This window comes from Bufo bufo, chromosome 9 (assembly GCF_905171765.1).
Source record: "Bufo bufo chromosome 9, aBufBuf1.1, whole genome shotgun sequence".
Classification (NCBI taxonomy): domain Eukaryota; kingdom Metazoa; phylum Chordata; class Amphibia; order Anura; family Bufonidae; genus Bufo; species Bufo bufo.
The window spans coordinates 121,590,688-121,617,911 of record NC_053397.1 but is presented as its reverse complement, the minus strand read 5'-3'; the positions used below and the strand labels follow the sequence as shown (position 1 = coordinate 121,617,911).

At 45.1% G+C, this 27,224-nt stretch overlaps 1 protein-coding gene across 1 annotated transcript in view; it reads left to right on the top strand.

The window, feature by feature from the left end:
• Nucleotides 1-19,925, top strand: part of DDR2 (discoidin domain receptor tyrosine kinase 2) — a 1,651,236-nt gene extending 1,631,311 nt beyond the window's left edge. Inside the window, exon 20 of the mRNA XM_040407250.1 lies at nucleotides 19,669-19,925. Coding sequence (XP_040263184.1) covers nucleotides 19,669-19,809 — 141 coding nt within the window. The 3' untranslated portion in view covers nucleotides 19,810-19,925. The remainder of the gene's footprint in view (nucleotides 1-19,668) is intronic.
• The last annotated feature ends 7,299 nt before the right edge of the window (nucleotides 19,926-27,224 follow it).

The following is a 27,224-nucleotide window of genomic DNA, read 5'->3' as shown; positions in this document are numbered from 1 at the left end:
CCTCAGGCAGAGAGTTCCATAATCTCACTGCTCTTACCGTAAAGAATCCTCTTCTATGTTTGTGTACAAACTTTCATTCCTCCAGGTGCAGAGGATGTCCCCTCATTACAGTCACAGTCCTGGGGATAAATAGATGATGGGAAAGATCTCTACTGACCCCTGATATATTTATACATAGTTATTAGATCTCCCCTCCGTCATCTTTTTTCTAAAGCAAATCACTCTAATTTTGATAATCTTTCAGGGTACTGTAGTCTACCCATTCCAGTATTACTTTAGTTGCCCTCCTCTGAACCCTCTCCAGGTCTGCTATGTCTGCCTTATTCACAGGAGCCCAGAACTGTACACAGTACTCCATGTGTGGTCTGACTAGCGATTTGTAAAGTGGTAGGACTATGTTCTCAAAACGGGCATCTAAACCCCTTTTGATGCAACCCATTATCTTATTGGCCTTGGCAGCAGCTGCCTGACACTGGTCCGGCTTAGTTTGCTGTTCACTAAAATTCCTAAGTCATTTTCCATGTCAGTGTTACCCAGTGTTTTACCATTTAGTATGTACTGGTGACTTGCATTATTCCTTCCCATGTGCATAACCTTACATTTGTCAGTGTAAAACCTCATCTGACACTTATCTGGCCAAGCACCCAATCTATCCAGATCCATCTGTAACAGTATACTGTCCTCTTCCATGTTAATTACTTTACACAGTTTAGTTTCAACTGCAAAAAAATGATATTTTACCCTGCAACCCTTCTACAAGATGATTAATAAATATATTGAAGAGAATAGGGACCAATACAGACCCCTGTGGAGATACAGCAGCTTACAGCTTAGTCTATTGCTAGAGTGACTTCTCCTGGATTGACTGCAGTTAACAGTTATAACACTAGATGTCACTGTTACTAATTGTAACTGTGGGAGGGGAAAACACCAGATAACACACAGAAGGAAATAGACCAGAGTCTAAGCCTCAAAGCTAAGGGAGAGGGATGGTGACCTCCTAGGAATCCCTAGACCTCTCCTTGACTCCTGCCAATAAGAGTAGACCCTGAAGGTGGAAATAATCATACACCGTAACCTTAGCCCTGGAGACCCTGGAAAGCCCTACGAGTGGTGGCAGGGAATCAGACTACTGGTTCATTACCAGATGAAAGAACCAGCATCTCCCTGAGGCCTAGAAAACAACAAACACAAGCGAACAACAAAATGCAAAACACAATGCGCTTAGCTTAAGGAAGAATGGAGGAGCAGGAGATCCAAAGGAACAACACACCAGCTCAACCAACTCCAGCAGGAAATATCAACCGCATGGTAAGCAGTGTGAGTCAGGACTAAATAGACCCCAATGACCCCAAGCTGCACCTGACAAGAGGTGTGGTCATTACCAAACAACAACACTGCAAGGAGAAAACAGAGAGACTGTCAGATACCCTCATGTGCCGCCAGTCTCTCAGATCTTCTCACCTCTGCCATGGTAGGGAGTGTGACACTAATGCTCACTTGTAGTTTCTCTATGCATTTCTATGATGTGTTGTATTTCCTGTACATTGAAGTGAACTCACAGATTTTTTTTTTCCTGTCTGTGCCATTCACCATGTAAGTTGACCTTCTGGTCATTGCATGCATGTTCCAATTAACCCAATTCCTGTTACTCCACAACATCTGCTCTGAATTGACTCTGCTGCACCCAGCAATCATATTCTGCAATGCGTGTACCCGACTAGTGACGGAGACCCAATTTGAGTGTGCACCATTAATAACCACCCTCTGTTTTTTTTATCCCTGAGCCAGTTACTTACCCATATACAGACATTTTCTCACAGTCCAAGCATTCTCCTTTTATATACTAACCTTTTATGTGGTACAGTATCAAATGCTTTGGAGAAGTCAAGATATATAACATACATTGATTCGCCACGTTCAAATCTCGAACTTACCTCCTCATAGAAACTGATTAACTTTGTTTGACATGACTGATCCCTCATGAAGCCATGGCGTGATTTGTTTATGCTCATTGAGGTACTCCAAGATAGCATATCTTAGAAAACCTGCAAACAGCTTACACATGACAGATGTTAAATTTACTGACCTATAGTTTACCGCCTCTGTGTCATGCCCCGCTCTGACGATGTGCGGAGGTCGGCCAGGATAGCAGCACGAATTTAGTGTTTGTTTTGGAGCCGTGCTGGATCCGCCTCTCATCAGGTGCACTGGGTGGAGTCATTAGTTTAAATAGCACACCATCCCAGTGCTCTGAGCGGATTATAGGAATCATTGTGGTCTTGGAAGCTAGGAAGGAAGTTTGTCTGTTCCAGCTCAGAAAGATAAGTGTGATTTCAAGTTTGGTTGTTTTGTGTCATCTCTCCCATCCAGGTTCTGTGCGAGCAGGCTGCTCCTATTTCCCCTCTTCACCATCTTAGGGAATTTAGGGTGTTTCAGCCCAGGCACGGGGACACATCATACCTACCATAAAGGTCTGCATGTGGGCTGAGCAGTGCAGGGAAAGAGGTCAGGGATTAGCTAGGAGGTGACCCTTCCCCTGTCTCTCGCCCAGAGCCTGGTTGGTGGGTTATCTGTGAGTCTGAGTGCACGTCCGCCGTGACATTATAATCCACCATACTGTGACTGCCATTACTCAGCGGTTTTGTGATGGCATCCATTGAAGCATTAGTTGACCGCATGCAGGGGCTATCCCTAGAGGTTGTGCAGCTACGGGGTTCGGTCACACGGTGTCAGAATTCTCTGGCAGCTGGTGCAGGTCAAATTTGTGTGGAGCCTAAAGTCGCTTTTCCTGATCGATTTTCAGGAGGTACGGATGACATTATCCGTTTTAGAGAATCCTGCACATTGTACTTTCGGCTGCGTCCATCGTCGTCAGGTGATGAGAGTCAGAGGATAGGTATAGTTATTTCTCTGCTTAAAGGGGACGCGCAATCCTGGGCCTTTTCTCTGCCACCTGGTTCTCGGGCCCTTCGGTCGGTGGAGGAATTTTTTAATGCTCTGGGATTAATCTACGATGACCCAGATCGGGTCTCGATGGCAGAGTCGAGATTACGTAATTTTTTTCAGGGGGAACTTACTGCAGAGGCTTACTGTGTTGAGTTTAGGAGGTGGGCTACTGAATCAGAGTGGAATGATCCCGCGTTACGTAGTCAGTTTTGTCAGGGGTTATCTGAAAGATTGAAGGATGCCCTTGGTTTTCATGAATACCCAGACTCTTTGGAGAACGCCATGTCTTTAGCAGTACGGCTAGATAGACATATCAGAGAGAGGTATAGGGCTCCCTCCACGCAAGGTACCCCTTCTGTGAGTGGTTTCGTCTCTAATGCCTCCCCGGGTGATGTTACAGGTAACTCTGGGGTAGCGGAGGAACCCATGCAGTTGGGTCAGGTTTCTTGCCATTCTGATAGTAGAGACTTTCGGAAAGTGCACAAACTATGTTACTATTGTGGAAAGAGGGGTCATTTTATTTTTGCTTGTCCTTATGTTAAACCACAGGTGGCATAGAAAAAGAAAAAAGAAAAAAAAAACTTCCCTGACACTTGGTAATACGAATGGTGTGGTGGAGCAGGCAGGTATGCAAGCTCCCTGCAGTTCCCGTTTTCTCCTTCCAGCTATGGTGGCGCTAGAGTCAAAAAATGTTTTTGTTTATGTATTCCTTGATTGTGGTGCTGGGGTAAACCTAATTGACTTTCTTTTCCTTCAAAACCTAGGACTAAGTACTTGCACTTTAGAGAACGAGATTCGTGTTTTTGCAATTGATTCTTCCCCTCTTTCTCAAAGGAGCCTTACTCACATTGTTCATGGTATTCACTTAAGGGTGGGTGATTCACATGTTGAAATTATTTCTTGTTTTGTCATGAAGGATTTGCCAGCTCCTATAGTTTTGGGGTTGCCATGGTTGACTAGACATAACCCAATTATACACTGCGTGCAGAATTATTAGGCAAATGAGTATTTTGACCACATCATCCTCTTTATGCATGTTGTCTTACTCCAAGCTGTATAGGCTCGAAAGCCTACTACCAATTAAGCATATTAGGTGATGTGCATCTCTGTAATGAGAAGGGGTGTGGTCTAATGACATCAACACCCTATATTAGGTGTGCATAATTATTAGGCAACTTCCTTTCCTTTGGCAAAATGGGTCAAAAGAAGGACTTGACAGGCTCAGAAAAGTCAAAAATAGTGAGATATCTTGCAGAGGGATGCAGCACTCTTAAAATTGCAAAGCTTCTGAAGCGTGATCTTCGAACAATCAAGCGTTTCATTCAAAATTGTCAACAGGGTCGCAAGAAGCGTGTGGAAAAACCAAGGCGCAAAATAACTGCCCATGAACTGAGAAAAGTCAAGCGTGCAGCTGCCAAGATGCCACTTGCCACCAGTTTGGCCATATTTCAGAGCTGCAACATCACTGGAGTGCCCAAAAGCACAATACTCAGAGACATGGCCAAGGTAAGAAAGGCTGAAAGACGACCACCACTGAACAAGACACACAAGCTGAAACGTCAAGACTGGGCCAAGAAATATCTCAAGACTGATTTTTCTAAGGTTTTATGGACTGATGAAATGAGAGTGAGTCTTGATGGGCCAGATGGATGGGCCCGTGGCTGGATTGGTAAAGGGCAGAGAGCTCCAGTCTGACTCAGACGCCAGCAAGGTGGAGGTGGAGTACTGGTTTGGGCTGGTATCATCAAAGATGAGCTTGTGGGGCCTTTTCGGGTTGAGGATGGAGTCAAGCTCAACTCCTAGTCCTACTGCCAGTTTCTGGAAGACACCTTCTTCAAGCAGTGGTACAGGAAGAAGTCTGCATCCTTCAAGAAAAACATGATTTTCATGCAGGACAATGCTCCATCACACGCGTCCAAGTACTCCACAGCGTGGCTGGCAAGAAAGGGTATAAAAGAAGAAAATCTAATGACATGGCCTCCTTGTTCACCTGATCTGAACCCCATTGAGAACCTGTGGTCCATCATCAAATGTGAGATTTACAAGGAGGGAAAACAGTACACCTCTCTGAACAGTGTCTGGGAGGCTGTGGTTGCTGCTGCATGCAATGTTGATGGTGAACAGATCAAAACACTGACAGAATCCATGGATGGCAGGCTTTTGAGTGTCCTTGCAAAGAAAGGTGGCTATATTGGTCACTGATTTGTTTTTGTTTTGTTTTTGAATGTCAGAAATGTATATTTGTGAATGTTGAGATGTTATATTGGTTTCACGGGTAAAAATAAATATTTTAAATGGGTATATATTTGTTTTTTGTTAAGTTGCCTAATAATTATGCACAGTAATAGTCACCCGCACACACAGATATCCCCCTAAAATAGCTAAAACTAAAAACAAACTAAAAACTACTTCCAAAAATATTCAGCTTTGATATTAATGAGTTTTTGGGGTTCATTGAGAACATGGTTGTTGTTCAATAATAAAATTAATCCTCAAAAATACAACTTGCCTAATAATTCTGCACTCCCTGTAGACTGGCAAGCGAGACAAATCATTGGTTGGAGTGAGTTTTGTTCGGATAATTGTCTTGGCACATCTATCTCTGGTGTGTCCATTATGGCTTTACCTCAGTATCTCTCGGATTTTGCGGATGTCTTTTCGGAGGGTGGGGCTCAGGAATTGCCTCCTCATCGTGACTATGATTGTCCAGTTAATCTCATTCCGGGGGCTAAGTTGCCAAAGTCTCGGCTTTACAACCTCCCTCAACCCAAAAGAGAGGTCATGCAAAAGTATGTCGCCGAGAGTTTGGCAAAGGGTCATATTAGACCATCTAAGTCTCCAGTGGCAGTAGGTTTGTTCTTTGTGAAGAAAAAGGATGGATCACTGAGACCGTGTTTGGATTTCCGGGAATTGAACCGTATTAGAGTCCGGGATCCATATCCCCTGCCTTTGATCTCTGATCTTTTTGATCAGATTGTTGGAGCCAAGGTGTTCTCCAAGTTGGATTTGAGATGGGCCTACAATCTGATCATAATCAAGGAGGGGGATGAGTGGAAAACGGCCTTCAATACGCACAAGGGTCATTTTAAGAACCTGGCTATGCCTTTTGGGTTGATGAACGCGCCAGCAGTATTTCAGCGATTTGTCAATGACATTTTTCATCATTTGGTGGGGAGGTTCGTAGTAGTTTACCTGGATGACATTTTAATTTATTCTCCTGATCTGAAGACCCATCAGGATCATGTGAGACAGGTCTTGACGATCCTTCGGGAGAATAAATTATATGCCAAATTGGAGAAATTTTTGTTTGCGGTGCAAGAGCTTCCGTTCTTCGGATACATGCTTTCTGATTCTGGTTTTCGTATGGACCCCGAAAAGGTCCGGGCGGTTCTGGAGTGGGACCGACCAGAGAATCAGAAAGCTTTGATGCGGTTCTTGGGGTTTATGAATTATTATAGAAAATTTATTTAGAATTATTCCACCGTAGTAAAACATCTCACTGATATGACCAAGAAGGGCGCCGATGTCTCTGTCTGGTCGGATGAGGCATTGCAAGCCTTTTCAGCTATTAAGGAGTGTTTTGCGTCTGCTCCCATTCTGGTGCAGCCGGATGTGTCTCATCCATTCGTAGTGGAGGTTGATGCATCAGAGGTGGGGGTTGGAGCGGTGCTGTCACAGGGTTCATCTCCTGGCAAGTGGGTCCCGTGTGCCTTATTCTCCAAGAAGGTCTCGGTTGCCGAGAGGAATTATGTTGGAGATAGAGAGTTGTTGGCTATCAAGTTGGCCTTTGAGGAATGGCGTCACTGGTTGGAGGGGGCGTCTCACCCCGTTACGGTATATACAGACCATAAGAATTTGGCTTACCTGCAATCTGCCAAGCGTCTGAACCCTAAGCAGGCCAGATGGTCACTGTTTTTTACCAGGTTCAATTTTGTGGTTACCTTTCGCCCAGGGGTCAAGAGCGTCAAGGCAGATGCCTTGTCTCGCAGCTTTCCTGGGGGAGGTGATTCAGAGGATCCTGCGCCGATTTTAGCGGATGGGGTGGTGGTCTCTGCTCTGTACCCCGAATTGGAGATGGAGGTGTTGGGAGCCCAGGAGGGGGCTCCTGGTTCTTGTCCCCCAGGGAGGTTATTTGTTCCTGAGGGCCCGCGATATAAGGTGTTCAAGGAACATCACAATACTGTCCTCGCTGGACATCCTGGTGGTAAGTCCACCTGTGATCTAGTATCCCGGAGGTTATGGTGGCCAGGGTTAAGTAAGAGCATTGAGAATTTCGTGACAGCTTGTGAAACCTGCGCTCGGTCAAAGGTTGCTCATACTCAACCGGCTGGTTCACTTCTTCCATTGTCGATTCCGTCTCGTCCTTGGATGCATTTGTCTATGGAGTTTATTACGTATCTGCCGAGAACAGTGATTTTGGTGGTAGTTGACCGTTTCAGTAAAATTAGAGTTGAGCGAACACCTGGATGTTCGGGTTCGAGAAGTTCGGCCGAACTTCCCGGAAATGTTCGGGTTCGGGATCCGAACCCGACCCGAACTTCGTCCCGAACCCCATTGAAGTCAATGGGGACCCGAACTTTTCGGCACTAAAAAGGCTGTAAAACAGCCCAGGAAAGGGCTAGAGGGCTGCAAAAGGCAGCAAAATGTAGTTAAATCCCCTGCAAACAAATGTGGATAGGGAAATGAATTAAAATTAAAATAAAATAAATTAAAATTAACCAAAATCAATTGGAGAGAGGTCTCATGGCAGAGAATCAGGCTTCATGTCATAGCAGAGAATCAGGCTTCACGTCACCCACCACTGGAACAGGCCATTGTCAGATATTTAGGCCCCGGCACCCAGACAGAGGAGAGAGGTCCCATAACAGAGATTCAGGCTTCATGTCAGCAGAGAATCAGTCTTCATGTCATAGCAGAGAATCAGGCTTCACGTCACCCACCACTGGAACAGTCCATTGTCACATATTTAGGCCCAGGCACCCAGGCAGAGGAGAGAGGTCCCATAGCAGAGAATCTGGCTTCATGTCAGCAGAGAATCAGTCTTCATGTCATAGCAGAGAATCAGGCTTCACATCACCCACCACTGGAACAGTCCATTGTCACATATTTAGGCCCAGGCACCCAGACAGAGGAGAGAGGTCCCATAACAGAGATTCAGGCTTCATGTCAGCAGAGAATCAGTCTTCATGTCATAGCAGAGAATCAGGCTTCACGTCACCCACCACTGGAACAGTCCATTGTCACATATTTAGGCCCAGGCACCCAGGCAGAGGAGAGAGGTCCCATAGCAGAGAATCTGGCTTCATGTCAGCAGAGAATCAGTCTTCATGTCATAGCAGAGAATCAGGCTTCACGTCACCCACCACTGGAACAGTCCATTGTCACATATTTAGGCCCAGGCACCCAGACAGAGGAGAGAGGTCCCATAACAGAGATTCAGGCTTCATGTCAGCAAAAAATCAGTCTTCATGTCATAGCAGAGAATCAGGCTTCACGTCACCCACCACTGGAACAGTCCATTGTCACATATTTAGGCCCAGGCACCCAGGCAGAGGAGAGAGGTCCCATAGCAGAGAATCTGGCTTCATGTCAGCAGAGAATCAGTCTTCATGTCATAGCAGAGAATCAGGCTTCATGTCACCCACCACTGGAACAGGCCACTGTCAGATATTTTTAGGCCTTGGCACCCAGACAGAGGAGAGAGGTCCCATAACAGAGATTCAGGCTTCATGTCAGCAGAGAATCAGTCTTCATGTCATAGCAGAGAATCAGGCTTCATGTCACCCACCACTGGAACAGGCCACTGTCAGATATTTTTAGGCCCCGGCATCCAGACTGAGGAGAGGTTCATTCAACTTTGGGTTGCCCCGCAATATAATGGTAAAATGAAAATAAAAATAGGATTGAATGAGAAAGTGCCCTGGAGTACAATAATATATTGTTAAGGGGAGGTAGTTAATGTCTAATCTGCACAAGGGATGGACAGGTCCTGTGGGATCCATGCCTGGTTCATTTTTATGAACGTCAGCTTGTCCACATTGGCTGTAGACAGACGGCTGCGTTTGTCTGTAATGACACCCCCTGCCGTGCTGAATACACGTTCAGACAATACGCTGGCCGCCGGGCAGGCCAGCACCTCCAAGGCATAAAAGGCTAGCTTTGGCCACGTGGACAATTTGGAGACACAGAAGTTGAATGGGGCCGAACCATCAGTCAGTACGTGGAGGGGTGTGCACACGTACTGTTCCACCATGTTATTGAAATGTTGCATCCTGCTAACACGTTCCGTATCAGGTGGTGGTGCAGTTAGCTGTGGCGTGGTGACAAAACTTTTCCACATCTCTGCCATGCTAACCCTGCCCTCAGAGGAGCTGGCCGTGACACAGCTGCGTTGGCGACCTCTTGCTCCTCCTCTGCCTTCGCCTTGGGCTTCCACTTGTTTCCCTGTGACATTTGGGAATGCTCTCAGTAGCGCGTCTACCAACGTGCGCTTGTACTCGCGCATCTTACTATCACGCTCCAGTGCATGAAGTAAGGTGGGCACATTGTCTTTGTACCGTGGATCCAGCAGGGTGGCAACCCAGTAGTCCGCACACGTTAAAATGTGGGCAACTCTGCTGTCGTTGCGCAGGCACTGCAGCATGTAGTCGCTCATGTGTGCCAGGCTGCCCAGAGGTAAGGACAAGCTGTCCTCTGGAAGAGGCGTATCGTCATCGTCCTGCGTTTCCCCCCAGCCACGCACCAGTGATGGGCCCGAGCTGCGTTGGGTGCCACCCCGCTGTGAACATGCTTCATCCTCATCCTCCTCCACCTCCTCCTCATCCTCGTCCTCCTCGTCCTCCAGTAGTGGGCCCTGTCTGGCCACATTTGTACCTGGCCTCTGCTGTTGCAAAAAACCTCCCTCTGAGTCACTTCGAAGAGACTGGCCTGAAAGTGCTAAAAATGACCCCTCTTCCTCCTCCTCTTCCTGGGCCACCTCCTCTTCCATCATTGCCCTAAGTGTTTTCTCAAGGAGACATAGAAGTGGTATTGTAACGCTGATAACGGCGTCATCGCCACTGGCCATGTTGGTGGAGTACTCGAAACAGCGCAACAGGGCACACAGGTCTCTCATGGAGGCCCTGTCATTGGTGGTGAAGTGGTGCTGTTCTGCAGTGCGACTGACCCATGCGTGCTGCAGCTGAAACTCCACTATGGCCTGCTGCTGCTCGCACAGTCTGTCCAGCATGTGCAAGGTGGAGTTCCACCTGGTGGGCACGTCGCATATGAGGCGGTGAGCGGGAAGGCCAAAGTTACGCTGTAGCGCAGACAGGCGAGCAGCGGCAGGATGTGAACGCCGGAAGCGCAAACAGACGGCCCGCACTTTATGCAGCAGCTCTGACATGTCGGGGTAGTTGCGAATGAACTTCTGCACCACCAAATTCAGCACATGCGCCAGGCAAGGGATGTGCGTCAAACCGGCTAGTCCCAGAGCTGCAACGAGATTTCGCCCATTATCGCACACCACCAGGCCGGACTTGAGGCTCACCGGCAGCAACCACTCGTCGGTCTGTTGCTCTATACCCCCCCACAACTCCTGTGCGGTGTGGGGCCTGTCCCCCAAACATTTGAGTTTCAGAACGGCCTGCTGATGTTTACCCCGGGCTGTGCTGAAGTTGGTGGTGAAGGTGTGTGGCTGACTGGATGAGCAGGTGGAAGAAGAGGAGGAGGAAGCTGAGTAGGAGGAGGAGGAGACAGGAGGCAAAAAATGTTGCCCTGCGATCCTTGGCGGCGGAAGGATGTGCGCCAAAGAGCTCTCCGCCTGGGGCCCAGCCGCCACTACATTTACCCAGTGTGCAGTTAGGGAGATATAGCGTCCCTGGCTGTGCTTACTGATCCACGTATCTGTGGTTAGGTGGACCTTGCCACAGATGGCGTTGCGCAGTGCACACTTGATTTTATCGGATACTTGGTTGTGCAGGGAAGGCACGGCTCTCTTGGAGAAGTAGTGCCGGCTGGGAACAACATACTGTGGAACAGCAAGCGACATGAGCTGTTTGAAGCTGTCTGTGTCCACCAGCCTAAATGACAGCATTTCATAGGCCAGTAGTTTAGAAATGCTGGCATTCAGGGCCAGGGATCGAGGGTGGCTAGGTGGGAATTTACGCTTTCTCTCAAATGTTTGTGAGATGGAGAGCTGAACGCTGCCGTGTGACATGGTTGAGATGCTTGGTGACGCAGGTGGTGGTGTTGGTGGTACATCCCATGTTTGCTGGGCGGCAGGTGCCAACGTTCCTCCAGAGGTGGAGGAAGAGGCCGAGGCGGCGGCGGCAGCAGCAGAAGAGGTAGCAGGGGGAGCCTTAGTGACTTCCTTGTTTTTAAGGTGTTTACTCCACTGCAGTTCATGCTTTGCATGCAGGTGCCTGGTCATGCAGGTTGTGCTAAGGTTCAGAACGTTAATGCCTCGCTTCAGGCTCTAATGACACAGCGTGCAAACCACTCGGGTCTTGTCGTCAGCACATTGTTTGAAGAAGTGCCATGCCAGGGAACTCCTTGAAGCTGCCTTTGGGGTGCTTGGTCCCAGGTGGCGGTGGTCAGTAGCAGGCGGAGTCTCTTGGCGGCGGGTGTTCTGCTTTTGCCCACTGCTCCCTCTTTTGCTACGCTGTTGGCTCGGTCTCACCACTGCCTCTTCCTCCGAACTGTGAAAGTCAGTTGCACGACCTTCATTCCATGTGGGGTCTAGGACCTCATCGTCCCCTGCATCGTCTTCCACCCAGTCTTGAACCCTGACCTCCAGTTCAGTCTGCACACTGCAGAAAGATGCAGCAGTTGGCACCTGTGTTTCGTCATCATCAGAGACATGCTGAGGTGGTATTCCGATGTCCTCATCATCAGGAAACATAAGTGGTTGTGCGTTAGTGCATTCTATCTCTTCCACCCCTGGGGAAGGGCTAGGTGGATGCCCTTGGGAAACCCTGCCAGCAGAGTCTTCAAACAGCATAAGAGACTGCTGCATAACTTGAGGCTCAGACAGTTTCCCTGATATGCATGGGGGTGATGTGACAGACTGATGGGCTTGGTTTTCATGCGCCATCTGTGCGCTTTCTGCAGAAGACTGGGTGGGAGATAATGTGAACGTGCTGAATCCACTGTCGGCCACCCAATTGACTAATGCCTGTACCTGCTCAGGCCTTACCATCCTTAGAACGGCATTGGGCCCCACAAAATATCGCTGTAAATTCTGCTGGCTACTGGGACCTGAAGTAGTTGGTTCACTAGGACGTGTGGCTGTGGCAGAACGGCCACGTCCTCTCCCAGCACCAGAGGGTCCACTAACACCACCATGACCATGTCCGCGTCCCTTACTAGATGTTTTCCTCATAGTTACCGTTCACCACAATAAGAAAAATATTATTCGGGCCAATGTATTGAATTCAAATTCAGGCCTTTTTTTACAGACACCTAACACTATCTGGCTATCTATTTAGGTACCGTATTACACTAATACAGGCACACCAGTAATGAAAGATTTAGCTGATTATAAATTTGAGGCCTATTATTTAGGCGCTGGGTGACAGGTATACGTTTACGGACAGAATTAGACTTGGTTCTGCACAGTAGCGTGTGTGTGAAGTTATTGAAAACTACCCTATCAGCACCTTGAATCTAATATACCCTTTTAGGGATAGATTTAAAGTAGGCCTGATACAGCAGAAACCACTAATTTAGAGAATTGCAAAATTGGGAATTGTATTTCAACCCAGAACAAAAACTGTGCTTTGACGGACACTAAATAACTTGACCAGCTAAAGCAGTAATGACAGATTTGGATGAATATAAATGTGAGGCCTATTTTTTAGGCGCTGGGTGACAGGTATACGTTTACGGACAGAATTAGACTTGGATCTGCACAGTAGCGTGTGTGTGAAGTTATTGAGAACTACCCTATCAGCACCTTGAATCTAATATACCCTTTTAGGGATAGATTTAAAGTAGGCCTGATACAGCAGAAACCACTAATTTAGAGAATTGCAAAATTGGGAATTGTATTTCAACCCAGAACAAAAACTGTGCTTTGACGGACACTAAATAACTTGACCAGCTAAAGCAGTAATGACAGATTTGGATGAATATAAATGTGAGGCCTATTTTTTAGGCGCTTGGTGACAGGTATACGTTTAATCAGAGAATTAGACTTGAATCTGCACTGTAGCGTGTGTGTGAAGTTATTGAGAATAACTTGGTGACAGGTTTAGCTTGACCCTGATGTAGGATATAGCCAAAAAATAACCACACTATTGATGGTTAAATGCACTTGGGTGACAGGCTCAGCTTGCCCCTGATGTAGTATATGGCCAAAAAATAACCACACTATTGATGGTTAAATGCACTTGATGACAGCTTGACCCTGATGTAGGATATAGCCAAAAAATAACCACACTATTGATGGTTAAATGCACTTGGGTGACAGGCTCAGCTTGCCCCTGATGTAGTATATGGCCAAAAAATAACCACACTATTGATGGTTAAATGCACTTGATGACAGCTTGACCCTGATGTAGGATATAGCCAAAAAATAACCACACTATTGATGGTTAAATGCACTTGGGTGACAGGCTCAGCTTGCCCCTGATGTAGTATATGGCCAAAAAATAACCACACTATTGATGGTTAAATGCACTTGATGACAGCTTGACCCTGATGTAGGATATAGCCAAAAAATAACCACACTATTGATGGTTAAATGCACTTGGGTGACAGGCTCAGCCTGCCCCTGATGTAGTATATGGCCAAAAAATAACCACACTATTGATGGTTAAATGCACTTGATGACAGCTTGACCCTGATGTAGGATATAGCCAAAAAATAACCACACTATTGATGGTTAAATGCACTTGGGTGACAGGCTCAGCCTGCCCCTGATGTAGTATATGGCCAAAAAATAACCACACTATTGATGGTTAAATGCACTTGATGACAGCTTGACCCTGATGTAGGATATAGCCAAAAAATTACCACACTATTGATGGTTAAATGCACTTGTGTGACAGGCTCAGCTTGCCCCTGATGTAGTATATGGCCAAAAAATAACCACACTATTGATGGTTAAATGCACTTGATGACAGCTTGACCCTGATGTAGGATATAGCAAAAAATAACCACACTATTGATGGTTAAATGTACTTGGTGGCAGCTTGTGCTGGCGCACCACAAAATGGCCGCCGATCACCCCAGAAAAAAGTGACTGAAAAACGCTCTGGGCAGCCTAAAAACAGTGAGCAATTGAATAGCAGCAGTTCAATGATCCACAGCTGTAGATCGATCACTGAATGAAGTCTTTTGGAGGAGTTAATCACTGCCTAATCTCGCCCTAACGTCGCAGCTGCAACCTCTCCCTACACTTGTATCAGCAGAGTGACGTGCAGCGCTACATGACCCAAGCTTATATAGAGGCTGGGTCACATGCTGCACTGGCCAATCACAGCCATGCCAATAGTAGGCATGGCTGTGATGGCCTCTTGGGGCAAATAGTATGATGCTTGTTGATTGGCTGCTTTGCAGCCTTTCAAAAAGCGCCAAGAAAGCGCCGAACACCGAACCCGAACCCGAACCCGGACTTTTACGAAAATGTTCGGGTCTGTGTCACGGACACCCCAAAATTCGGTATGAACCCGAACTATACAGTTCGGGTTCGCTTATCCCTAAGTAAAATGGCTCACTTTATACCACTAACTAGTCTGCCTTAGGCCTCATGCAGACGACCGTTGTGTGCATCCGTGGCCGTTGTGCCGTTTTCTATGGGTCCGCGGAAGAATCGGAAAATGCACCATTTTGCAGCCGCATCCGTGATCCATGTTTCTTGTCCGTCCAAAAAATATGACCTGTCCAGATTTTTTGACGGACAATGGTTCACGGACCCATTCAAGTCAATGGGTCCGTGAAAGAACCCGGATGCACACAAGATTGGCATCCGCGTCCGTGATCCGTGGCCGTAGGTTACTTTCATACAGACAGATCCGAAGATCCGTCTGCATAAAAGCTTTTTCAGAGATGAGTTTTCACTTCGTGAAAACTCATATCCGACAGTATATTCTAACACAGAGGCGTTCCCATAGTGATGGGGACGCTTCTAGTTAGAATATACTACGAACTGTGTACATGACTGCCCCCTGCTGCCTGGCAGCACCCGATCTCTTACAGGGGGCTGTGATCCGCACAATTAACCCCTCTATTGTATTAATATCATTGGTGGCCAGTGTGCGGCCTGCCCTCTCCCCCCCCCCGATCATTGGTGGCAGCGGAGAGTTCAGATCGGAGTCCCAGTTTAATCGCTCTGGGGCTCCGATCGGTAACCATGGCAACCAGGACGCTACTGCAGGCCTGGTTGCCATGGTTACTTAGCAATATTACAATATTAGAAGCATCATGCTTACCTGCTGCGCTGTCTGTGACCGGCCGGGAGCTCCTCCTACTGGTAAGTGACAGATCATTAAGCAATGCGCCGCACAGACCTGTCATTTACCAGTAGGAGGAGCTCCCGGCCGGTCACAGACAGCGCAGCAGGTAAGTATTATGCTTCTAATATTGTAATATTGCTAAGTAACCATGGCAACCAGGCCTGCAGTAGCGTCCTGGTTGCCATGGTTACCGATCGGAGCCCCAGCGATTAAACTGTGGCTCCGATCGGAACTCTCCGCTGCCACCAATGATCGGAAGGGGGGGAGAGGGGAGGCCGCACACTGGCCACCAATGAAAAAATGCGGTCGTGTGCATGAGGCCTAACGCTAAGACTCTTGCGCAGATTTTTGTGGATAATATTGTGAAATTGCATGGTATTCCTTCGGATGTGGTCTCTGATAGGGGCACGCAGTTTGTCTCTAGGTTTTGGAGGGCGTTCTGCTCTCGGCTTGGCATTCAACTTTCATTCTCTTCGGCTTTTCATTCGCAGTCGAATGGTCAGACGGAGCGTACTAATCAAAACCTGGAGACCTACTTGAGGTGCTTTGTGGCTGAGAATCAGGAGGACTGGTCCTCATTCTTGTCCTTAGCAGAGTTTGTGTTGAATAACCATAGGCAGGAGTCCACGGGTAAGTCGCCATTTTTTGGCGCATACGGTTTCCATCCTCAGTTTGGTACTGTCACGGCCAGGCCCATGACCGTGACTCCTTTACCGCATGCGGTTGCCTGCGGTTTTGTATGGGCGTTCAACCACGGGTGAGGGCCGCTTGTCTGTGGCCTCACTTGTGGTTGCCGCGGGCAACCAGTGTTGTTTTTAGCAGCAGAGCAGCCTGAGCGTCGCTAGGTAGCTTGCTGCCCTGGCATGCGGTCACACCTAGCAACCTTTTGTTAGGTGTGTGTGTTGTGTGCACCGTGTGGTATGTTATTGTGTGCACTTTCCCTTTATGTATGTGTGTTTTCCCTTCTGTGGCAGTGGAAGGGTTAACTTCCTTCCCAGTGTGTGTGTGTGTTGTCACTGGGTGTGTCCAACCTTTGGGTGTGGCCACTTTGGCCTATATATACCCTCTCTCTAGCAGAGCTCAGTAGGTTGCTTCAGTCTTGCTAGCTGAGGCAGCCTCCTGTGCTTTCCATTCCTCTGTGAGAGCCACCACTGTGGTCATAGGTTTAAGTTCAGGTTTTATGTCTTATTAAGTTTATGCTTACCTGTATGTGTCATGTCTGGGTGATGGTCTGTTGGGATTTTCCTATGTTGGTTTGTGCAGCTAATGGTTCTGGATTCTCTGTGTCAGGGATCCAGTCAGCAAGGCTGTGGCAGGTTGGTTGAGCTACTGAGTTCACCTGCCATTTCCATTAGTCTGTTTGTTTCCCCTTTTTCCCAACAGCTTGGCCGTTGAGACTCCTGCTCCTCCGTGCCTAGGAGGAGTAGGTCGTCTTACCCTGACTCCTAGCGCAGGGACCGGACGGAGGGTGAGTTAGGGATCCGAGGTTCCTGCGCATGGGTCCTCCTACCTTTAAGGTCGGCCCATGCAGTTAGGAGTTAGGGTCAGGGTAGAGACGCTGTTAGGAGGTGACCTGCTCCCTATCCTGTTCTCCTGGGTCAAGCAGCCATACCATCACCTGGCTGCACACGGCTGAGGATTTCCCCCATCCTCAGCCGTGACAGGTACCTTTTCTGGGACTAGTTCCTCTGGGATGCCAGAGGAGGAGAGATTCTCTTCTGCCTTATCCTCCATCTGGCGGAGGATTCAAGGGAATTTGGAGAAGATGGGTGAAAGGTATAAACGAATGGCTGACAAGAGACGTGTGACTGGTCCGGACCTGTGTGTGGGTGATCTGGTGTGGTTGTCCACTAAAAATATCAAATTGAGAGTGCCATCTTGGAAACTGGGTCCAAGATTTATTGGTCCATATAAAATTTCTGCGGTGATCAATCCTGTAGCGTTTCGGCTGGATCTTCCGCAGACTTGGAGGATCCATGATCTGTTCCACAGGTCTTTACTAAAAAAATACGTGAGACTGGTGGAACCATCGCCATTGCCTCCTCCTCTTGTTCTGGTCGAGGGAGACTTGGAGTTTGAGATCTCCAGGATTCTCGACTCTAGAGTTCTTCGAGGTTCCCTTCAGTACCTGGTTCACTGGAGGGGATACGGCCCTGAGGAGAGGATGTGGGTTCCGGCGTCGGATGTCAACGCCAGCCGACTGGTGAGGGCTTTTCATAGGTCCCATCCAGATAAGGTTGGTCCGGGGTGTCTGGAGGTCACCCGTAGAAGGGGGGGTACTGTCATGCCCCGCTCTGACGATGTGCGGAGGTCGGCCAGGATAGCAGCACGAGTTTAGTGTTTGTTTTGGAGCCGTGCTGGATCCGCCTCTCATCAGGATCACTGGGTGGAGTCATTAGTTTAAATAGCACACCATCCCAGTGCTCTGAGCGGATTATAGGAATCATTGTGGTCTTGGAAGCTAGGAAGGAAGGTTGTCTGTTCCAGCTCAGAAAGATAAGTGTGATTTCAAGTTTGGTTGTTTTGTGTCATCTCTCCCATCCAGGTTCTGTGCGAGCAGGCTGCTCCTATTTCCCCTCTTCACCAAAGGTCTGCATGTGGGCTGAGCAGTGCAGGGAAAGAGGTCAGGGATTAGCTAGGAGGTGACCCTTCCCCTGTCTCTCGCCCAGAGCTTGGTTGGTGGGTTATCTGTGAGTCTGAGTGCACCCCGCCGTGACAATCTGTTTTTGGATCCTTTTTGAATATTGGCACCACATTTGCTAAGCGCCAATACTATGGAACACTCCCATTCAATATAGAGTCCTTAAATATCAGAAATAAGGGCCTGGCTATGACATTATTTAATTCTCTTAGAATACGGGGGTGTATGCCATCTTGTTCCAGAGATTTGTCTATTTTAATATTTTTAAGACACCGCTGTACTTCTTCCTGGGTCAAACAGGGCACTTTTAATAGGGAATTTACTTTTACATTCTGCATTTTATCTGACAGTTTATTTTCCTCATTGAACACAGTGGAGAAAAAATATATATTTAATAGCTTTGCTTTCTCCTAATCACTGTCTGCAACTCCTCCCTCATCACTCTGTAAAGGACAGACACCTTCAGATTTATACTTTTTACAATTTACATAATTGAAGAACATTTTAGGGTTAGTTTTACTTTGTTTGGCAATGAATCTCTCTGTTTCTAGTTTCGCTGCTTTTATTTGTCATTTACATATTCTATTTTTATCCTTAAAGTTTTTTCAATATTTCCTCGTTACTCTCCTGTTTTAGTGATTTTAATGCTTTCTTTTGTAACGTATTAGCTTTCTTTACAATTCTATTTATCCAGATTGATTTCTTGATTTGTTCTTGATTTCTTGTTCCTTACCATTTTATTCCAAGGTATAGGTTAGGATTGGTCACTATTTCCCAGGTGTCCCCCAACCTGCACATCTGTTGTTCTGTCAGGTCTATTGGTTAGTACTAAGTCCAGTATGGCCGCCCCTCTATTCAGGTCCTGAAACAGTTGAGAAAGGTAATTGTTGGAAGAGCTCCAAGACGCCTGTTTTCTATCACTTTTTTTTTTTACAATCAATATAATATTTGTCCGACATCTCACAAAAAATATTAAACACCACATGTTCCGTGTTACAATTTAAATAGATTTTTATAGGGTAACTACATGTGCCATGTGCCTCTCAAAAAGTATCACTCATTTTAACAAACAAGCATGTTTCACATGAGTGTGTTCCACCTTAAAAAAAAAAAACTATGTTGAAGCCATGTTTTATTAGAGCACTAACTGCTTGAGGCAATACAATGTGTGGAATGAAACTGCTTTATTAATGTATTTATTACAGAGCAACACATTAACTGAAACTGCATGGTATGCTGACACAATACAATGCATTTGCAGCAGAATGTATGCTATTGATTGGTGCAATGGGTGCTGTCAATAAACCTGTTAAACATTTTGAACTGTAGAGCCATGGATCCATTATCTTCATCCTTACTGGAGTTTTCCCCACCAATTTTTACAGTAAAATTGCATGGGAACGTTTTGCGTGATTCGTCTGAAATTAATTGCCAAAACTTCGGATATGTTTGGCAGCAGACTTTTCGTGAAATTTGTAATTAATCTAAATTATTTAGAATTAATTCACTCATCTCTATTCTATACCTGTTCAGATTCTATTCTTTATGGTTGTCCAGTAATATCTTAATTCTCATGACATTCTAATATATTTCTAATAATTAAAGTGCATATGTACAGATTCTGATTTTCTTTTTCACTAGGTATACCTTCCTCAGCCACAGATTTGCCCTAATAAGGTTTATAAGCTCATGTTGAGCTGTTGGCGAAGAGAAACCAAAGACCGACCCAGCTTTCAAGAAATTTACCAACTTTTGCAGCCAGACTTTGATCTAGAGGACTGATTGTTACAGTTATTAAAGTGAAAATCTGGTGAATCTGTAAGAAATATGCTTGAGAATACACAACATCAACATTTTACCAAAATCTTGAATGCTTGTGGATTTACAATTGACCACATATTCTCCTGTTGCCTGTAATGTGATCAATTGTGAATGATCTGTTTATGTATTTAAACATTTACAGTTTTTTCAGCTTTGACCATGATCAAAGACTATTACGTCTTCCAGAAAAAACAAACATTGAAAAAACACATTTTATTTATATCCACGGTCAGTGGTTTTAGTTAGTTGGTTTGTTGGTTGGTTAGTTTGGTTAGTTTATATTAGTAGGCAAAAGGCATAATGAAACTTATCAATTATGGACTTCCCAATCAATGAATAAGTGGTGTGATGAGAATCAATCAACAATATAGGGATCATTTACTATGCAGAAATACACCTATATTAGGTGTATTTCTGGCACAGATTGTGGTGCAAAGGTTATTTTCCCAGCTCACGCCAGGTCTAAAAAAAAACTGGGCATGGAGTGGGCAGGGAAGGGGGCTGGTCAGCAGGCCTGTCTCATTCATAATTTTTTTATGCCTGTATAAGGCATAGAAAATTGTCTAAATGTAAGCCAGCAAGGAAGCTGTTTTACATTTAGAAGCGGCACTGGATACATCAAAGTTATGTAGAGGCCAGTGCCTTTCATAACTTAGGCGGATCCACCGTCAGCTATAGGGGTTATTAAGACCGGTGTCTAAAACACTGGTCTTAATAGATGATCCCAAATGTTCACATACGTAATTGCATGCACAGCCACATCACTTCTGCTACAGTGGGTTCACAAGCTACAGCTTTCCATAGAGTCCCATAAAAATACCTATTTTAAAGAAAGAAACAAAGAATGCAGAGAAGTATATTGATGATAACTTGTCTGTTTTTTTTTTTTTTATGTTTAAGATGTAAATAGAAATTTCTTAATCTACTTCAGTTCACTTTCCATTTTGTCATAGTAGTTGTCATAAAGCTGGCCACACAGATTAAATTTAGAGATGGGTAAAGCATTTATGACAAATTTTTCAAAAAAATTGGTTTAGACCCAATAGAGGAGAGAGAGGGAAAAGGGAGAGCCTTGTATGCTACACTGGGTTTCTCAGCAATATATATGCATTGTATAGTGGGTATTCTCTTCTCAGTTCTCTGCCAGTGATGCCTGCCTGAACTATGGTGGCAGTGTGAAACAAGCCTAAACCTATCCGATGCCAGCAGATAAAACGTGCGCTAATTTTCATATATTTTCCCAGAAACCCAGAAGAATATTAACTGGCTTATGATACTCCTCATGCATACTGGGTGCCATCCATAAGAAGAAAGTTACCCAAAAAGAGCTGGATTCATTTCTGATGCTAACTGGATATGCTAATTTGCATATATGTTTACCAGAAACCAAGAGGAGCATTGCCTAGCCTACAATAGTCATCACAGCATATATTAACTGGTCTCTATAATATAAATAGTACCCAGCCAGAGGTACCCTAAGGCCTCTCAACTAGAAATGCTGATTTAAACTGCTCAGCTCTGATAAAGTTAAGATTTTGGGCGTTATGTAGCTAAGGGCTCTTTCACACTTGCGGCAGGACGGATCCGACATGCTGTTCACCATGTCGGATCCGTCCTGCCGCTATTTTGCCATGCCGCCGGACTGCCGCTCCGTCCCCATTGACTATAATGGGGACGGGGGCGGAGCTCCGGCACAGCACTGCGAAAGACGCCGGACTAAAAAGTCGGACATGCAGGACTTCTTAGTCCGGCGGCTTCTGAGGACGGAGCGGTGGTCCGGCGGCACGGCGAAATAGCGGCAGGACGGATCCGACATGGTGAATAGCATGTCGGATCCGTCCTGCCACAAGTCTGAAAGAACCCCAAGAGAAGCATACAAAAAAAAAAAATGCGGAACATAGGGTAGTATTTCTAGATTATAAAACCAGTTGATAGAACAATAAATTGGAGGCTCACCTTCAGTGGTTGCGCTAGGGATAGGCATAACACTATTGTAGGTATGTAGAAATCAGTGTCCCGTCGCCAGGTATGCAGCCAAAGTGTCCTTAATATTCAGGAGAGGGTGCCCACTCTCTCCAAAGCCAAACAGTAGAAATATAGCAGGATCACACAGGGGCGCAAAATTACACTGGTCCAGACATTTTTCCTTTATTTCGGTAGTGCACGTCAGTAAAAAACAACAACGCGTTTCGGGGATACCAAGGCCCCCTTCATCAGGTTAACAGGCTGGTAGTGACAATAGACGCCTATTGCAGGTATTTATATCTTAAAAAATGCCAAAAAAGGACACCTGGGTCATCCCAATGGGAGTTGCAGCCTCCCATAGGTGCCTCATTAGCATATTGAGGTTCAGGCTTAAAATACATTAGAAGTAGAAAACCATGTGAGGGAGAGATTAAGAGGTACTTATACACATCTACTGTGTTGTGCTATATTTAAAAATCACAACCAGTATTTAAAAAAGAATATCGTACTAATCCAATCTTCAGGTCACGTGATCGCTGTTTCTGCGATCACGTGACTCGTTTCCATGGAGAGGGGGACGCTCGCATAATACTCTTGCAAGCGTACTCCTCTCGGCCCGGGAATCCTGGGTCATGTGACCGCTAAATCATGGGTCACGTGACAAACTAGTACATGGTGAATGGGAGGCGGCCTGATCGGGTTGTGGGATGGACCACGTGGCTAACTTCCATGGTAGCAGGAAGCTTCATAAAGAAGGAAAGCCACCCAATTAATACCGGACAGAAATAAATCACAAAAATTGTTGACGTGAAGCCACTATTATTATCCAAAAATTTAACCACAATCTTCACAAAGTGAAAATCGAATAAACTTTATTGACAATGTAGGAAAATTACATACATGATGATAAAAGGCAGCACAATAGTGAGATACAAGGATGAGGAACAAGGCCCAAGAGGGGGCTGAGAGGTCAGCACACCAAGAGACCAGGGAAAAGAATGATGCAAAATGAAAAATAGAAAAAACCTCCAGAACCACTATAAGCAGTAAGCCCCAAGCTATGCAAAAGCAAAGGCAAAAAGTAAGGGCAAAAAACTGGTGATTAAAGAAAAATATTCATACCCTGGATGGTGTGTCGATCTCTCAGCCACCTCCATCTTGGGCCTCTTTCCTCATCCTTGTATCTCACTTTTGTGCTGCCTTTTATCATCATGTATGTAATTTTCTTACATTGTCAATAAAGTTTATTCGATTTTCACTTTGTGAAGATTGTGGTTCAATTTTTGGGTAATAAAGAAGGAAACGAAAAGGTCATGTGATCGCAAGGGGCGAAACCATGTGACATATTCCCTCGATGAACGGAGGCTATAGTAGAAAAAATCCTATGTCATGCGATCTAAATGGGTTTGATCGCATGACATAATGGAGGGTAATGAATAGGGGTGGGTATTGGATTAGTAGACTACTGCCCCCCATAAGGTGTTTGCATAGATAAGAGTTTGGATAACCCTTGGATTTGAAGAGGATAGGTAAAAATATATATAATAAAAGGTATAGGATAAAATTATAACTATAAAATTGGTACTGGATGTGAAAACAATATTAGTAGTACTATAATAATTAAAGATGTAGGATAAGAAGGAAACAGATAAAACCATCAATGTGGTACTCAATGTAAAAACAATATTAGTGATACTCAATATAAAAGCAAAACAGACTTAATAAGTAAAAGGACATGTTGTCACGGCTGAGGATGGGGAAAACCCTCAGCCATGCGGTATCAGCAGATGGAGTCGCTGCAAGGCCAGGACAGAGAATTAGGGAGCTGGTCACCTCCTACACATCCCTAACTCTGACCCTGTCTCCTATCCGTATGAGCCAACCCTGAAGGTAGGAGGGCTCATACTCCGGAACCTGATATTCCTGCTCGCCCTCAGGGTGGCCCTGGACTAGGAGCAGGGTAAGACGACCCGTTCCTCCTAGACACGGAGGAACAGGAGTCTCACTGGCCAAGCTACATAGAAAGGGGGAACATAAACAGACATATGGCAATGACAGGTAAGTGAGACTAGTTCCACACTTACCTGCCACAGACACACAACCTGGAACCCACGTGCAAGTGCTGCTATCCACAACCAACATAAAGGACACAGCACACAACAGACATCACACGGGAACCCAGTAAACCATATGCTGCAATAACAAATAAACCATAAACTAACACCAGACATAACGTTTATGACAACCAGGGTGGCCCTCACTGGCAGATGGTAAATAAGCAGGAGGATGTCTCCAGCAAGCATGGCTGAAGCACCCTCTCTGACTACTGCCTTCCACTGAGGCTTTATAGGGCCAAGTAGGCACACCCACAGTCAGACACACCCAGTGCACACACACACTAGGAAGGAAGTTAACCCTTCCAACACCAGGGAAGGGAAAACAACAACTTAAAGGGGAAGTGCACACAACACATATAACACCCCGTGCACACCAATAAAAGACACACCTATAAATTGAGGTTGCCAGGTGCAACCGCATGCCTACTGCAGCAAGCTGCCTAGCACCGCTCAGGCTGCTCTGCTGCCACATACACAATGTTGCCAGCGGCAACCACAGGTGAGGCAACATACTATAGCCCACACCTGTGATTGACAACAACACCAAGACCGCAGGCAACTGCATGCGGTTACAGGAGTCACGACCTTGACCATGGCCGTGACACATGTTCTACGGGATTTGCATACATTGAGGAAATCGATATTACCAAAAGGATCAGTGTATAGTTTACAAAGCAGCATGTCTAGATATACTGTACTTCTGAATTTTATTTTTGGTTTTAGACCTATGTTTGTTCAGTCTGTTACAAAGGGTTTGTATCGTACGTCCTACGTACTGTAGACCACACGAGCACTCTATCACATAGATTACATGAGTAGAACTGCAGTCTAGGGCGCCTGTTATTTGAAACATTACATCATCTCTTTTACTTTTAAAGTGGGTTTTTTGGCAGATCGTCTCGCAACACAAACATCTGGGTTGACCGCATTTTTTACTGCCTTGTGTTTGAGATGGAGCCCTTGGTTTGCTCGTAGTGACTGTGTTTTTTAGGGTACATGGTGTGAAAATATTTCTGAGTGTACGCACTCTTCTACAAGTAAGGCAGGGTGATTTGGGGAAAATTTGGCTAAGAACCGGGTCTTTTTGCAAAAGATGCCAATGTTTGTTTAAAATTAATTTGATCAGATTATGATTATAGGTAGTGATAAAATTAAATAAGTAATTATCCTTTTCAGTGGAGGTTTTTGTCTTGGGCAGCAAACATTCTGATTGAGTGAGTGTAGATACTCATCTGTTTGCTTCGGTAATGTTTTCACTGGGGTATCCTTTTTCGATGAACCTGGAGAATAGGTTCTTACTTTGTCTTTCAAACTCCTCCTCGAGGGTGCAATTCCGTCGTATTCTCTTGTATTGGCTGTATTGAATGTTATGTTTCTACTTTTTATAGTGGCTACTTTTCAAGTCAAGATAGCTATTGCTATATACCTTTTTTTTTTTTTTTAAGTCAGTGTGAGGATTTTATTTTCTTGGATATAAATTTCCAGATCTAGGTATTCAATTCTAGTTTTGTGTATAGATCTTGTGAAGGAAATTCCCCACTCGTCATTAAGATGCACAATGAATTCTTCAATGATAGCAATGTCCCCTTTCCAGATGATCTATGTATCTTTTGAACAAGATAATATTATCTGTCCAATAATTTGTGTGATAGATATGGGCCTCCTCAAACAAACCCATAAATAGATCGGCAAAGCCCTGGCACAAAGTGCGTGCCCATTGTGGTACCCCGCATCTGCTTGTATATATGGTCTTGAAATTGGAATGTATTATGTGTTAATATGAATTTGATGCTTTTGAGAATTAATAATTTTTGTTGCATTGGCATGGATGGGTCTTTGGTCAAAAAATCTGCAACATATTTTATTCCAAGTTCGTGTGAGATATTGGAATACAGGGCCGAGACGTCTAAAATCAGCCAATAGTATGTGTCATCCCATTTGGTGTTTCTCAGCTCCATTATGAGTGAGGTAGAAATTTTGATATATGACTCAAGGTTTATTACATACCTTTGTAGGAAGATATCGATATAGTAAGAGAGATTTCAAGTGAGAGACAGTACCCCAGAGATGATGGGTCTACCTGGGGGGTTATTTAGGCTCTTGTGTATTTTAGGGAGGTGGTAAAAGGTGGCTAGAGTGAATTCTTGAACCAATTGGTATTCTTTTTCCTTTTTATCCAATATCTTGTCTGCAGATTTGATTAGTGTTTGGAACGCCTCTCTTTTCCGTTGGTAGTGATGAGCAGCAGGGGCAATATTCGAATTCGAGATATTTCGCAAAGATTTTTTAGAATATTCGTCATATATTCGAGAATTCGAGATTATATTCTTGATTGAGAAAATCAGCAATTTAATATTTGGGTAATGCACGTGAAATACAGGCGTGGGTCACTTATGCTACTTTTTTCAAGCTGGTATAAGTTTTCTGAGACTGGAGAAAATGGTTCGCACGGCAGAACATTAGAATAGCTTTATATGCAGATTGAGTCCTCCTTTCGGCAATATCTGCTACACCATAGATCAATCTAACCTACACTGACTTTCTCCCCCTATCTGAATTATATGTATATATATAAGTTAACTGTCTAATGTAATAACACAAAGCACAGAGCACATCAATGACACTGTTGTCTCTTTCATAACTGCAATAAACTTTAGAAAATAGCTGCTGGGGAGGTTCTTATATAGTATGGGGTAGGCAACTTTTCTATTGGTTGCTAGAGATGTTGCTAAGCTGTGACAAAGCCTTCTCATTCGCCCACAAGCTAGAAGAAGGGAGGGATGATCACCTGATGTGTACTGTGTTAAAAAAAAAAAGAAGAATATTCGTCATTACGAATATAAAGGACTATATTCTAAATATTCGCGAATTCTCGAAGTGCCGATATTCGCGGTAAAAATTTGCTTTTCGAATATTCGCACTCATCACTACCTGTTGTGAGGGATCACTTTCAAGCCGTATGAAGTATTCGATATCAGAGAGGATCCTTAGTGCCTCTTTGATATTGTCTAATTTATTTTGTACAACAATGCCTCCCCCTTTGTCAGCATTACGTATCACTATATTGCTATTGGTTTGGAGGTTTTTTAAGGCTGATTTTTCATGCGGTTTGAGGTTGTGTTTCTGGATACAGCCTAAGTTTATTTGTTGAAAGTCATCTGATACCATAGTGTAGAATGTATCGATAAAGCTTCCCTTGTGGTAATCAGGGTAAAAGTTAGATGCCGGTTTCAAACCAGATGGTAAACTGGTAAGAGTGTCCGACTCTTTGTCATCTGTATGTGCCGTAGTTGT